This window comes from Sturnus vulgaris, chromosome 5 (assembly GCF_052056855.1).
Source record: "Sturnus vulgaris isolate bStuVul1 chromosome 5, bStuVul1.hap1, whole genome shotgun sequence".
In the NCBI taxonomy this organism is placed as follows: Eukaryota; Metazoa; Chordata; class Aves; order Passeriformes; family Sturnidae; genus Sturnus; species Sturnus vulgaris.
In genome coordinates, this window is record NC_142247.1 from 11,744,728 (window position 1) to 11,757,267 (window position 12,540).

At 42.7% G+C, this 12,540-nt stretch overlaps 2 protein-coding genes across 12 annotated transcripts in view; one reads left to right on the forward strand and one right to left on the reverse strand.

Moving 5' to 3' along the window:
- Positions 1-9,268, forward strand: part of LOC106855684 (protein mono-ADP-ribosyltransferase PARP12-like) — a 24,887-nt gene extending 15,619 nt beyond the window's left edge. For 3 of the 10 annotated variants that reach the window (XM_088164845.1, XM_088164843.1, XM_088164842.1), the window contains exons 13-15: positions 4,683-4,813; positions 6,683-6,834; positions 7,426-9,268. In XM_088164845.1, the coding sequence (XP_088020971.1) occupies positions 4,683-4,813; positions 6,683-6,834; positions 7,426-7,829 (687 nt within the window). In that variant the 3' untranslated portion in view covers positions 7,830-9,268. Of the gene's footprint in view, positions 1-1,518; positions 3,552-4,682; positions 4,814-6,682; positions 6,835-7,425 lie in introns of those variants that run through there. The other 7 variants (XR_015803729.1, XR_015803730.1, XM_088164844.1 and 4 more) reach the window with 3 other exon arrangements.
- TTC38 (tetratricopeptide repeat domain 38) overlaps positions 2,458-12,540 on the reverse strand; it is a 25,987-nt gene continuing 15,904 nt past the window's right edge. The window contains exons 14-15 of one of the 2 annotated variants that reach the window (XR_015803732.1): positions 11,933-12,118; positions 2,458-10,156 (exon numbers count right to left, since the gene is read on the reverse strand). Coding sequence is in view for 1 of the 2 variants with exons in the window: in XM_014880528.2 (XP_014736014.2) it covers positions 12,025-12,118 (94 nt within the window). In the remaining variant the exon portion in view is untranslated. Of the gene's footprint in view, positions 10,157-10,261; positions 12,119-12,540 lie in introns of those variants that run through there. The other variant, XM_014880528.2, reaches the window with a different exon arrangement.

Genomic DNA, 12,540 nt, shown 5'->3' on the forward strand with positions numbered 1-12,540 from the left:
TCATGGGAAAGGCCCAGTTCAAGCTTAACTGAATTAGCTCTAACTGTGTAGATGCTAAAAAGGGACAGGAGTAATTTCTTGGGTGGGTGTGCTAAAGATCTAGGTGACCTCCCAAGGGCTCATGAAACAGGTGCCAAATTGCCTTGAACTTTTACTGCATCTTAGGCGTTTTTCTAGGTACCAAAAACTTATCAAACCAAAAACTCAAAACTCCAAACAACACCAAACCCAAAACTCACCAAATTCAAGACAGGAAGAGTAAGTTTGGATTGGAGATCTAGGAAAGGAAATCTATATCTTTCAGTACTGTCACATACATCAGAGGTCTGAGCACAGACCTTGGCCTCAAGAAATGGCAGACATAAAGGTCTACAACCATAAAATAAAAAAAAAAAAACAAAATTGCAGTGATGTCTTCCTTAAAAGAAGCCCAACCCCTAACAGCCCAAGGTCAGTGTTCTTATTTGCTCCACCAACACCAAAATATGTGGGTGTTTTTAGATTGCTGGGTCCTGCAGTTCTTCTGGAAGAGCAGCACAGTTTGTGGAAGTACTACAGGACTCTAGAAAAAAAAGGCTTTTTCATGTTACACTTGCCCTTTGTTTAGTGGTTTTGATCCTGCCTGAGGAACAGAAGTGTACGAGGTTTTCCTTGCTGACTGTGTCACAGAATCTTGTGTGATGCTGACCAGGTTGTGGTGGCACAGATAGCCTGGGGGCTGAGGAACACCAGTGTGTGGCTGTGTGTCAGTGTCATGGATGGAGTAAAGCACTTCACTTGCAAGACAGAAGCAGTGCTATATTGATATAAAATCACCATTTTTAACAAAATTCCATAGTGAAGGTGCCAGTGGTTTAACAAGATTTGATGGCAAAGTACACTTGATTATTTACTGCCTAGAGGACAGGGTCAGACAAAACTGTTAGAGACACCCTCCTGTTGAGTCTTGACTTCCATAAAGAAAAGGTGAAACAATAATGAGAATGTGTGGGAATCTGGCAGGGAGCCCATTTAAAGATTTGCCTATGATATTTGGAGCTCAGTGGAAGTAACAAAGGAATACTCTTCCTTTGGCTTATCAGCATCTTAACTAACCAGCATAAATTTTTCCAAAGAATGCCAGAAAGACAGGTAGCTCTGTTCTTTTTAGGTCTCTTGAGCTGTATGTACTTAATTGCTTCCCATACTTGCTCTGAAAACTTGTTTAAATTTTAGTTGTATACATTTGTTGGGCTGTTTCTGGAGTCTCTGGGGTGAATTTGGGAGGCTTTGGAATGCACTGCACAGATCCATAGTATCTTTTGGTTATACATGTGGGGATGTGTGAGTAGAAGGATCACCTTGTTCCCCAGAGTTCAGTTTGCTTGCTGAGTTGGCACCTAAGAAAACATTTTAACTTGTTAGTGCCTTTCACAGGAAAGGAAAAGTGATAATGCTCATGATACCTTTTGGCACTAAAAGTGAAAGCCTTGGCTAGATTAAATCTTTCTGTGGGACCTTAAGCTTGTTTTTTTGCAGTAGGTAATATTGGGAGTGGCTGGGATTCTGCATACTTGTGGTGACCATTGTAAGAGCTGACAGCTACAACTCGATGAACTGCCTTCTCGTCAGACATTGACAAATAATCCTGGCAAAGTCTGCTGCGCTGGAAGTGATCCATTTTAAAAAGGAACCTGTGAGATAGGCAGGAAGTCATCTTGGCTTAAAATGAGAAGCTTAAAATGAGAAGTGTTTTGGTAACATTGCTTATTTTTCAAGTACTGCCATGTCTTAATCTGTAAGTCACTGAGAATAGTTTTGTAGAAAGAAGTGTATAAAATGGACAATGGAAATTGGTAACACTGATTGGAAAAAAATGGTGTGAATTTCTCCTGTCTTTGTTTTAAGAAAGTGGAATTAGTAGTTGTTAAATGTTTTAAAGAAAAAAAAAAGAATTTATTATATCCTGAAACTTCATGCTGAGTTTAAAATTGTCTCTTTAATGCACAACTGTGAAAAGTGTGCATTGGATGTGTGGTTTCCTGTCAGTCTTTGTGTGGCTGATGTGCTGCTGAATCGTGGCCACATGCAGGCCAAGGATTGCTGCACTGTACCAGGCACAGGATGCAATGTGAAGAGTGTGTGCATTTTATAGATGTCAGTTCTGGTGGGGTCACTGCTACCAGCACCAACGCTGCTCCTTCCAAAACCCCAGAGAAGCAGAGCTCAGAGTGTGAGTCACTGCTCTTGTGCAGTCATACACTGGTGGGAATTGGCCAGAGCAGTGATTCCTTCTCTGCCTTGGGAACTCTTCGCCTTGATAAAAGGGAAGCAAATGCTCACACTCAGTGGGATTTTCCTTTTCAGGCCTGAAAGTGAAAAACGCTGAAGAAGTTGTGTAGTTATGCCTTATCAGCCTTCAACAACAATGTGGTGCTGTGACCCTTTATTAGCACTAGAAGCATCCTTGGGGAAATAAGGACAAACCCACAAAGTTTTCATGGAAAAAGAGTGCAGCTTTGTTGTCCGGAGGCCGTCATATGATAAGTTTTCTTACAGGATTAGGCCTTGTATAACATGGCTGACCCTCTGTTTTACCTAGAAAGGTTACAGTTCCTCAGGAAGGGATCATAGAATCATAGAATATGCTGAGTTGGAAGGGACCCATTGGGATCATTCAGTCCAATACCTGGCCCTGCACTGGACACACCAAGAATCACACCGTGAGACTGAAAGATGCAGCAGACCAAAAGCATATTTGTAGTTCAAGGAGGAATTGTTCATGTATAAATAAATTTGCAGATGATACGAAGCTGAACACTGCAGGTGACACTCCTGAAGGACAGGGCCATCCAGAGAGATATGGACAAACTCAAGAAGTGGTCCATGAGAATCACACAAGGTTCAACAAGTACCGGTGCTGCACCTGGGTCAGGACAACCCCTGGGGTCAGTCCAGGCTGGGGATAAGCAGATGGAGCAGCACTGGGAGAAGGACTTGGGGGTACTCGTGGTGAGAGCAGGACATGCCCTGTCCCTGAACCCCCCTTGTGCTGAGCTGATTATTGACAAGGGCCTGGAGTGACAGGACAAGGGGGAGTGGTTTCCAACTGGCAGAGAGCAGGGTTAGATTGGGTATTAGGAAGAAATTCTCCCCTGTGAGGGTGGTGTGGCCCTGGCACAGGTTGCCCAGAGAACCTGTGGCTGCCCCATCCCTGGCAGTGTCCAAAGCCATTGGCTGAATGCGGCTTGGAGCAACCTGGGATAGTGGGAGGTGTCCATGCCTGTGGCTGGGGGTGGTATGGGATGGGCTTTAAGGTCCCTTCCAACCAAAACTATTCAGTGATTCTAAATAAAAGATGTAGTACTGAAATACAGTGACATGATTTTCAACCTGTACGTGATGGTGAGCAGCTTTGGGCTGTGGTGCGACAGACTGTGCAGAAAATCAGTACTTGCACATCCTGATTGTTTTATGTGTTGTGCTGTAGAGCTTTGGAAAATGCTCCTGTATTGAGACATAGGAAATTTCACTCAACTTTTTAAAGATTTTTAAATAAATTCAAAGAAATAGTTCTTTCTTGTGCAGCTGACTTTATTCTTAACCTTTAGAATACTGCCCTGTGAGTGATCTCCTCATTAGTAAGTAAATGTAGCTGTGAAACACAAGTTTTATCCTATTTTATTTCCTCTCAAAGTTCAGCCTTCTAAAACGGTGAGTTTTTACCTAGTAGGGTAAGACATGAGTTTCCTTGTTACCTTCTAGGTTGGCCCCAGCTTTCCTGCTTAAAACACTTTGGAACATGGGGTGTTGTGATCTCACTGTCATCTTGAGTCCTCACTTGGCTTAAATTGTGGTAAAGTGGAAAGTATTACTAGGTGACATCAGCCTGCCAGCATCACACATTTGCAGTTTATGGAGATAAATGTTGATTGTAGAAGATCAAAGACACAAGTTACTTTAGAGAAAAAATGGAAAATTTATGCATGACATAAGCAGAAGAGCTCAAGTAATGTTTTAATTATGTTTGGCATTAAATTCTCTTTGGGAAAAATGAGCATTTCTTAATGGATTTTTAAGCACTAAATGTATGGATAAATAAATATAATGGCTAAATAGACTGTTTCCTTTTGGGAAAGGAGATGTATTTGTTTAAGCAGCTGTTCGGTGTCATATTTGTTTAGAAATGTAGGGTTTTTTTATGAAGTCCATGTTTAAGTGAAGCTTTCTAAGTTCTAACTTTGAAAAGGTAAGGCACTACAATGCCAGGAGGGTGTTTGTGTTTTTTTTGTTTCATCTTTAATAGCTGAAGCTCCCACAAATGTCTAGTTACAAATGATGCTGTTTTCTAACATCTTCTGTTCTTAATCAGCTTTAGTTATAAAACTGGCATAATCTGGAATGATCTGTCAAATTTTATTTTTGTAATTTATGTTCCATTGAGATTTAAAGTTGCAAGTGTCAACTCTTGGAGATGATAAACCTTTCAGCATCTTTCCTGAAGAGAGGTGAGGTGTCTTTGCAAAGCAGGAGTGACATACTGATTTACTTGATATTTGGTTATTCACATAGTCATGATTTAGTTACCCTTCATAAGCATAATTTGGGAACCCTTCTGAAAGTATCTGCTGGAATTAGGCTTCTGCGTGTTCCAAGCTCACTGCAGCCTCATGCCTTCTTTTGCTTTGGTTTGTATTTTATAGGCAGTGGTGATCAGCAGTGCAACCCCTGAATACAATGAAATAAAGCAGCTGTTTCATCAGACTATGAAAAATTACAGCATCCTTAAAATACAGAGGATTCAGAATCCATCCCTCTGGAAGGTGTTTCAGTGGTTAGTACTTGTTTCCCTATCCTTATGAGGAGGCAGTCTCCAAGAACAGATTGTCCTGTATGTGCTTTCTAGGAAAGAAAGCAGGTTGCCACCTGTGCCTTAACATGTTATTTCGTTATTAGCAGTTTCAGGGGTGAGATTGGTGTCTGAGGCCTTTCACAGAAAGCCATGCTCTGTGGAGAGGTTCCCTTTTCATGGCTCCTTGGAAGAGGGGGAGAGGAGCATGGAGAGAAAGATGTGCATGATGCAAAACTGGGATGAAGATACCCACAGGGATGTGGAACAGTGATTGTCTCGGGGATGGAGCAATAACTGCCTGCTGCACAGTGCTCTGTCTGTTACAAATCTTTATCCATTATTAGAGTATGTAAAATACTAAAAAGACTAAAGCCTGCTTGGGCCTTTTTGTTCCAGTCGGATTTATTTAAGGTGCTTTTGCTGAACAAAGTCAGTATTCACTGAGCAAGAATCCTTGGGTTTTAACTTGATGATCTCTGAGTTCCTGAGCTCCTTTCTGGTTTTCAGCATGTGCATCAGTGATACTGAACTCCAGGTACTTAGGCCAAGCTGGATACCAGCAGATTAGAGCTGGGGCTCAACCATGTTCAAGTTAGTTTGATGTAAGATTAAGCTGCTGCTTAGAACAGTTATCTAGTTTAAGACAAGAGTAAGTATTCATGGACTGTATGGAATGGGAATGGAGTATAAAAATACTGCTCAACTAAGTGCTTTCAGCTGCTAAATGGTGGAACCCAGAAAGTTATCAGCTACTGATTTTCTAAAACCTTTTCATCCAGCAAAACATAAGAGACTTCAAAACATGTAATAGTGCATACTTTATATCCTCCTCCAATGAGGTAATTAAGCTAAGCAGGTACAGTTTAACATTGCCAAGTCCAGAGGATGATGGAGTAATAGGGGTTGGAAGAGACCTTAAAGCTCATGCAATCTGCAATGGACAGGGACATCTGCTATCCCAGGTTGCTCCAAACCCTGTCCAACCTGGCCTGGAACACTTTCAGGGATGGGGCAGCCACAGCTTCTCTGGGCAACCTGTGCCAGGGCCTCACCACCCTCACAGTAAGTTCTCAATTCACAAGTTGCAGTCTGTTGCTCTTAACTTTTCATTTACTTATTTACAAGTTGGGAGGAATCTCTCCTCCCCCTGGCTCTGCTTAATTTGTAGCTGATGACTTTCTGAAGAATATTACTGTCTTGTCCACTTCAGCAGCTTCTGAAAACCTGGGAGGTGTCTGGATGCTGTGGAATAATGATGGGAAATACGAGTTGAGCCTTTTGTGATTTCTCCTTTGACCCTGTTCATAGCTCAGTCTGACTCTGGCCTCAACCAGCGAGATGAGCAGAGGGCAAAGCGGGCTGGGTTTGTTTCCTGGCCCCATCTCCACAGCAGCACTGACCTCTCTCAGGGGCAAGAGCAGGGTCTGTGGCACAGAGCACAAGCTGCCTTCAGCTTTGAGCCACTGTGGAAACACAGAGCCTCTGTGGGTAATGCTGTCTCCACTCCACTGAGAGCTTGGGTGGAAAGGAACCTGAAAGCAGAACTAGTCGGGCCCTACAGAGGAGCAAAAAGTTGGTACAGTGGCAACTGGAATAGTGTCAAATGCCTAAATTCCCTGAATAAAGCCAGAATTATCTAGAATTGCTGAGCAGTGGTGTCAGTACAGTGCTCATGTCGTACTTGTTCATCATGCTGCTAGTGTGTCTCATCTTCAGAGAGGAGAGAGCAGGCTGGAAACCTCATCCAGCTGATATTTACATGGATGTTACACAGTTGTTGGAATTGTTCAAAAAACCTCATTTTCCCTTTTCTTCCATGGCTCACAGTCTTCTCCCCTTCATTTTTGCCAGGCAAAAAGAGAAGATGAAAAGGGAAAATGGAGGAAAGGAAGTCCAGGAAAAGCTCCTGTTCCATGGAACTGACATCACCTCTATGAAAACGATCTGCACTCAGAACTTCGACTGGAGAATCTGTGGAAGCAATGGAACTAACTATGGAAAGGGTATGTAGAAAGTGAGATGTCTGCTGACACTCCCTTGATAATGGAACAATCAAAGTTCTGAAGTCTAACTATAGAAGGTGAAAAAATAATATAGGAACTATATTATGTATTATGATCCTTCTGAGGAGGGCCGGGATTTGCTTTGGGATGGGGGTAAGTCTTCTCACAAGGTATCAAGAGCATTAGTGCAGGGGTTTGCTGTAGGTGGCATTTTCTGATGTCTGAGGTCATTATTTGAACTTAGATGAGAAATTAGTTTGTATTGCAGGGAGAAGAGGGATGTGCATGCCCTCAAGTGTGATTGTGGAAGGTCCTCATGTGTTCTTGTCTGTCCCTCTCATCATAACACGCAGACCTGTATTGTGCTTGTTGGTATACCTTTTAAAAAATTACTCCTAAAATAGCAAATACTGAATGGAAATTACATAGTGCAATCCCCTCTCTTGCAAAAAATTCAGTCATATTCTGTAAACTGAGTAAGAGAAGTCCTGGAAGTTGAGTCTGATACCTCCTGAAAACCCAGAGGATGCTGAGATTTTGCTGTCACTGTATAGATTCTCCTCACAACCACGTTTTCATGTTGTTTTCTAGGAAGTTACTTTGCCAGAGATGCTCGCTATTCCCATGCCTACTGTCGGGCCACGCTGCAGGGACACATGATGTTCGTGGCTCGTGTTCTGGTTGGAGATTATGTTAAAGGCAATGCTGACTATGTTCGTCCCCCAAAGAAGTGTGCTGACAAGCTGTGGTTTTATGACAGCTGTGTGGATAATGAGTTAAATCCTTCTGTTTTTGTTGTCTTTGAAAAACACCAAATTTACCCAGAGTACATAGTAGAGTATAAAGAGGAGACAATAAGAGAGCAGAAGGAACCAGCAATACCAATATATAAAGCGGAGGGAATAAGACAGCAGAAAGAGGCAGGAATAAGAGCGTGTAAAGAGGATGGAATAGGAGAAGGTAAACAGGAGAAAAGTAAATGTCTCATATCTTAGAGGAGCATGGCAGTTTATGCCCCTCGTCTTGTTTTTCGCATTGCAGGTGTTCTCCTACTTGGTGACTTCTTTCTTTTTAATACAGTTCTTTGGAATGTTAATCCAAACAATTTTTGCATTGAGGAGGGCTGGCAAAGCAGATACTACATTTGTTGTGACCGTCTTATCTTCTATTCCTCTCTTAAATGAAGCATAAACATTTCAGTAACCATAGCAAAAAAATCAGAATTGTGAGATGGGAAATTTAATGTTATGACTGCTGCGGGTAAATAATTGTAAATGCATAATATAAAAAAAATAGAGAGGATTTATCTTTGCAAACAGTTAAAAAGAAAAATTAACAGTACAGTAGTTTTTAAGGAAGCTTTCAAATTTTTAGTAGCCAGAGATCCTTTCTGGTACAGAATTCATCTGTTCTTGATCCTCTCATCTATCATTATTATACACAATTCAGTGTAGGTAATAATGACTTGAGTTTGTTTGTTAATGCTGGTATATGTTTCGAGTTAAAATGGTAAACAAAACAAGAAAAAGCGTATTTTAAATCCATGTTGTTGGTTCTCGAGAATTTTCATCTGTACAATGGCAGATGGATCAGAAAGCTGATTCTTTGTGGAAATTTGCAGTAACTTGCTGTAACCTATACAAAGCAGAGCTCAACTGAAGCTGTGAAAGCCACTACATATGAGTAAGCAGATACCAAAATTTGATGGTTTGGCTGCAACTAATGGCTGTAAGGACACAAAGGCTGTGTCCCAACAAGCCAGGCTTTCCAGTAGATGTCGCCACATAGCGCAACAGGACAGGAGAAACTCCTTAAGGAGCATAGAGATACTCTGTACTGTTGGTGCAGTATTTTTCGTTTTTCCAGATGTAGAACGGGACCAAAAGAGATCAGTTAGTTTCTCTCAAGGCCAGTGGTAGAACTGCTGTCCTAAGGCACCGTCTGCATGTTCTGCTGACCACTTGCGTGGGGCAGGGTGCTGACAAGTGAGGATCCTCTTTGTGTTTTGGGGGTGATCCTGGATCAGAAACTTGTGCAGTTTCTGCTGGATGTTAACAGGGAGCCTGTAAGTGGATCAAACTGAAGACCCTCTGTACAAAATGCCACATTCAGGCAGTTAGCTCTTCAGAGGGAAACTGGGAATGAGGACAGAGGAGCAGTAATTTTTACCTTCAGACAAGCTTTACAGAAACACCAATAGCCTCTAAGGTTTTTGCATCTGTGATACAAATCTGTCAACACTCAAAGTTACCAAGTTTTTCCCAAGAGGAACATAAAAGATAAATCCAGAAAATCTTACTGAAATTACTTAGAACTAAATGAAAACACGTGGGGAAGATTTTAACACTTTAAAGATCTCTTCTTCTCTTGTTTGCCTGTAGAGTTCCTGAATTACTAAGCTTGCTCTATTTGCAAATAAAACCTGTTTTCAGCACTTTCAGGGTGCAGTTTGTCTTTACATAAACATGGCAAGACTAAATATGCTGAGTGAACCAGCCGTTGCCTGCGTTCCCTATCTTCCTTCAGTGTTTCTGAACCAGGGAACTGCACGTGTGGACTGCCATTGTAGGGTAGGTGCTTAGCTAATTACTAAGGAGAGAATAGCATGATTCAGGGTGAGTATTTCTGTAAATTAACTTGCTAACTACGAGATGTTTAATATTAAAGTCGTGGGGTAGTTTGGTTAGATTTCATGTAATTAAACAGTTGCACTGAGCAGTTGAAGTCCCTAGAAAAGGTGAAAGAATTAGGTGAGGTAGTGGCAGAACTGCTAGTTTTAAATCTCGAAGTAGTGAGATATTGAGACCTTTGAAGCATGTATTTCTTTAATATGCAAATGAGTAATTTTTAAAGAATCTGAATCAGGCACCTGTAGAGACTGCCACACCTGTGAGGGACAAGGCAGGCCTGTATGGGGAGGGTGCCAGTGAGATGCTGACAGCTTAGGAACAGTTCAGATCACCACACACAGGGTAAGGACACAGCAATACATGAACTGCAGAGCTGTTCCATGGTCCAACCCACCCTGGAGCCGGGATGCAGCTCTCTGGTGCACAAGGCTTTGGCTTTTCCAAGAGAGGGGTGAACTGGAGGTGAGAGCTGCAGTCTGGATAACTGAGCTGAATGGGGAGGAAGGCTGGAGAATGCATACTTTGAATGCAGGAGGATGGAAAAGGAACAACGGTTCTCCCACCTCGTGGCACCTGACAGCCTTTTCCTAACTGGCACCAAAGAAAACCCCCGGGAGGCTGTGCCACACTTGGGCTGTGACCCTGTGCAAGCACAGATACTGCTGCTCTCCACTGCTGGATTCTTCTGGCCACTGTGATGGAAACAAAGTGAGTGCACACTGTTACAGGTCTGTGAAATTAGGCTGAATAGTACATTTAAAAGCTTCACACATGCAAAGAAGTAATGTACTTGCTTGTTGACAACGATCATCTTTGAATTTATTAAGGCAAAGCAGACAAAATTCTCAATCATGTTCTACTGACAGTAGAGCTGTCACTGATTACATTCATGATACCCTGCAACCCCAGCCAGAGCTGTCTCAGGCTTTTGTTCCGTCATACAATTTGTTACATTCCCCAAGTAAAAAGTTACCTGTCTAAAGTCATTGCTTGAAATGCACTTATTAAAAATAATAGTAAAAATCCAGTGTAACTTGTCCCAGGTGAGTCACCCCCCACCGTGGCTGAACAGACAAGCAGTGGATGAAGCTGAAGAACAGCACGCTCATAAATCAGAAGACCTGAAGGCAAGGAATGCCATCCCTTACGTGGTTTCATTTATTATTGCTTCAGAAATAAGCTGTTTCTGCCTCAGGGGAGGATTGGGTAAATCAAAATGTCAGCAAAACACTTCTACCTCTTGTTCCGCAATGCAGGAACTCTGGGGCAGTGCAGGGCCAGCTACAGAAGTGCTTTCTTAGGTTAAAAGGAAACTGTAGGACAAGGCTGCTGTGGGACATGGGGAAGAGCCTGAGCTGGACAGGAAGGAGGGGCAGGCCTGTGAGGCCAGGAGAGCTTACAGATGTGGAAGCAAAGCCAGAGCTTGGGCAGTTGCAGAATGTGGGATTTCTATTCTGGAAGAAGAGGCATGAGTTCAGTTTTGGTGTGAAATATGATCTTCCCTGTCATTAGGGATTTCTGGAATACTATTACAAGACAATGTATTAGCTCTGGGATGCTGCAGGAATCCAGAGGCATCAGAGCTCCCTCGAGGCCCGTGGCTCACATAATGCCTGGCTTGCAGCACCGAAGTTTGTCCCACCACCTGGCTGGGACAGAACTGCGTCCGTCCCCCTGAGCCCTCTTTACATGGCAGAACTCCCTCCTGGTCTTCACCTCTCCAAAGTGTGTGCTTTAACCCTGGTTTAAACCCCCCTTTGCCAACATGCAGTGACTCTGCATGAGTGAGATGGTAGTAAGTCCTGACTATCCAAAAGCTCAGGGAAGCACAAAGACCCAGTCAAACATAACCTTCAGAGATGGTACTGTTCAGCTGAAATCCAGGCTTTTCCCTTCTTTCTGAAAGATTTAAAAGTGCTGAGGGAGCACCCATGTCAAAATAGACATTATTCTTGTCTGATCTTGTCTGGTTTCATTCACCCAATAATGCCAGAAACTTCTGGTATGCTATATTGAAAGGAAATTTTTATGAGAGGGAATTTAAAAATGTGTATCTGGAAAGAGATCCTGAATGCAGACAGATCTGTGACTCCTGCCTGAACGGGCTGGAAGCTCGACATGGAATTCAGTTCAAGCCTGTATTGGCTCTGGCCTCACACCTTCCTATTGGCTTTATTTAAAAGCTCCCTTTGAATTACCAGTGCAGTTTACTTCACATGTAGACCAAGTAACAAATTGGGCCAAAGAAAGACTGAGATCCAGGCACTGTTACTGCACTGTGTATAATCAGGGTCAAGAGGGAACATTCAGGAAATCATAGCAGAGCATCAGTGCCTTTGGGATACCCCAGAAAGCTGTGCATTATCAGCAAGTTTTCTTCTTTCCTTGTGGAATCATCTAAGACACAACCTCCAGAAATGCAACAGCCCTGTCCTTTTTTTAAGGCCATTATTCTCAGATCTTTTTACCTTAAGTAGCTCCTCAAATTCCTTCACAGCATCCCTGCACTCAGACTTTGTGGAAAGCTCCTGGCTCTTCCAGCTGAAGCTGGAGGAAAGCCCTATGCCATGGAATGCACGGCCGCTGCCTTCCTGATCAGCCGCTCAGTCATTGGTGACTTTGGTCTCATCACATCGCGTTCATGCAGGAGACACCTGTGAAAGGAGAAGCAGGAGGGTGAGGAGTGGGTGATAAACGTGCACTGTTCTGCCAAACAGGCTGTGCTGAGGCAAGCCCACCTGGCAGAGCACAACTCTGACTTCCCAGCAAAGCAGATGTCAGGAGTGGCACTGACTGGAGTTGCAGCAGTTCACAGAAGCTTAGCAGTCCATAATACACATGGTCAACAGGCCATATTTGAACACAGAACCATCTGAAAACCAACTACCCTTGAACATACACAGATCATCCATCCAGGATGCAAGAGTGGAAGGTATTGTACTTTTTATCCTGGTTAAATGTTGCTACATTTAACACAAATGCTTGCATATAATTTTAGCCTTAAATTTATTGGTTTGAATATATTCATTACTTCTTAATTTTAGCAACAATGCTACTTCCACAAATATTTATCAGG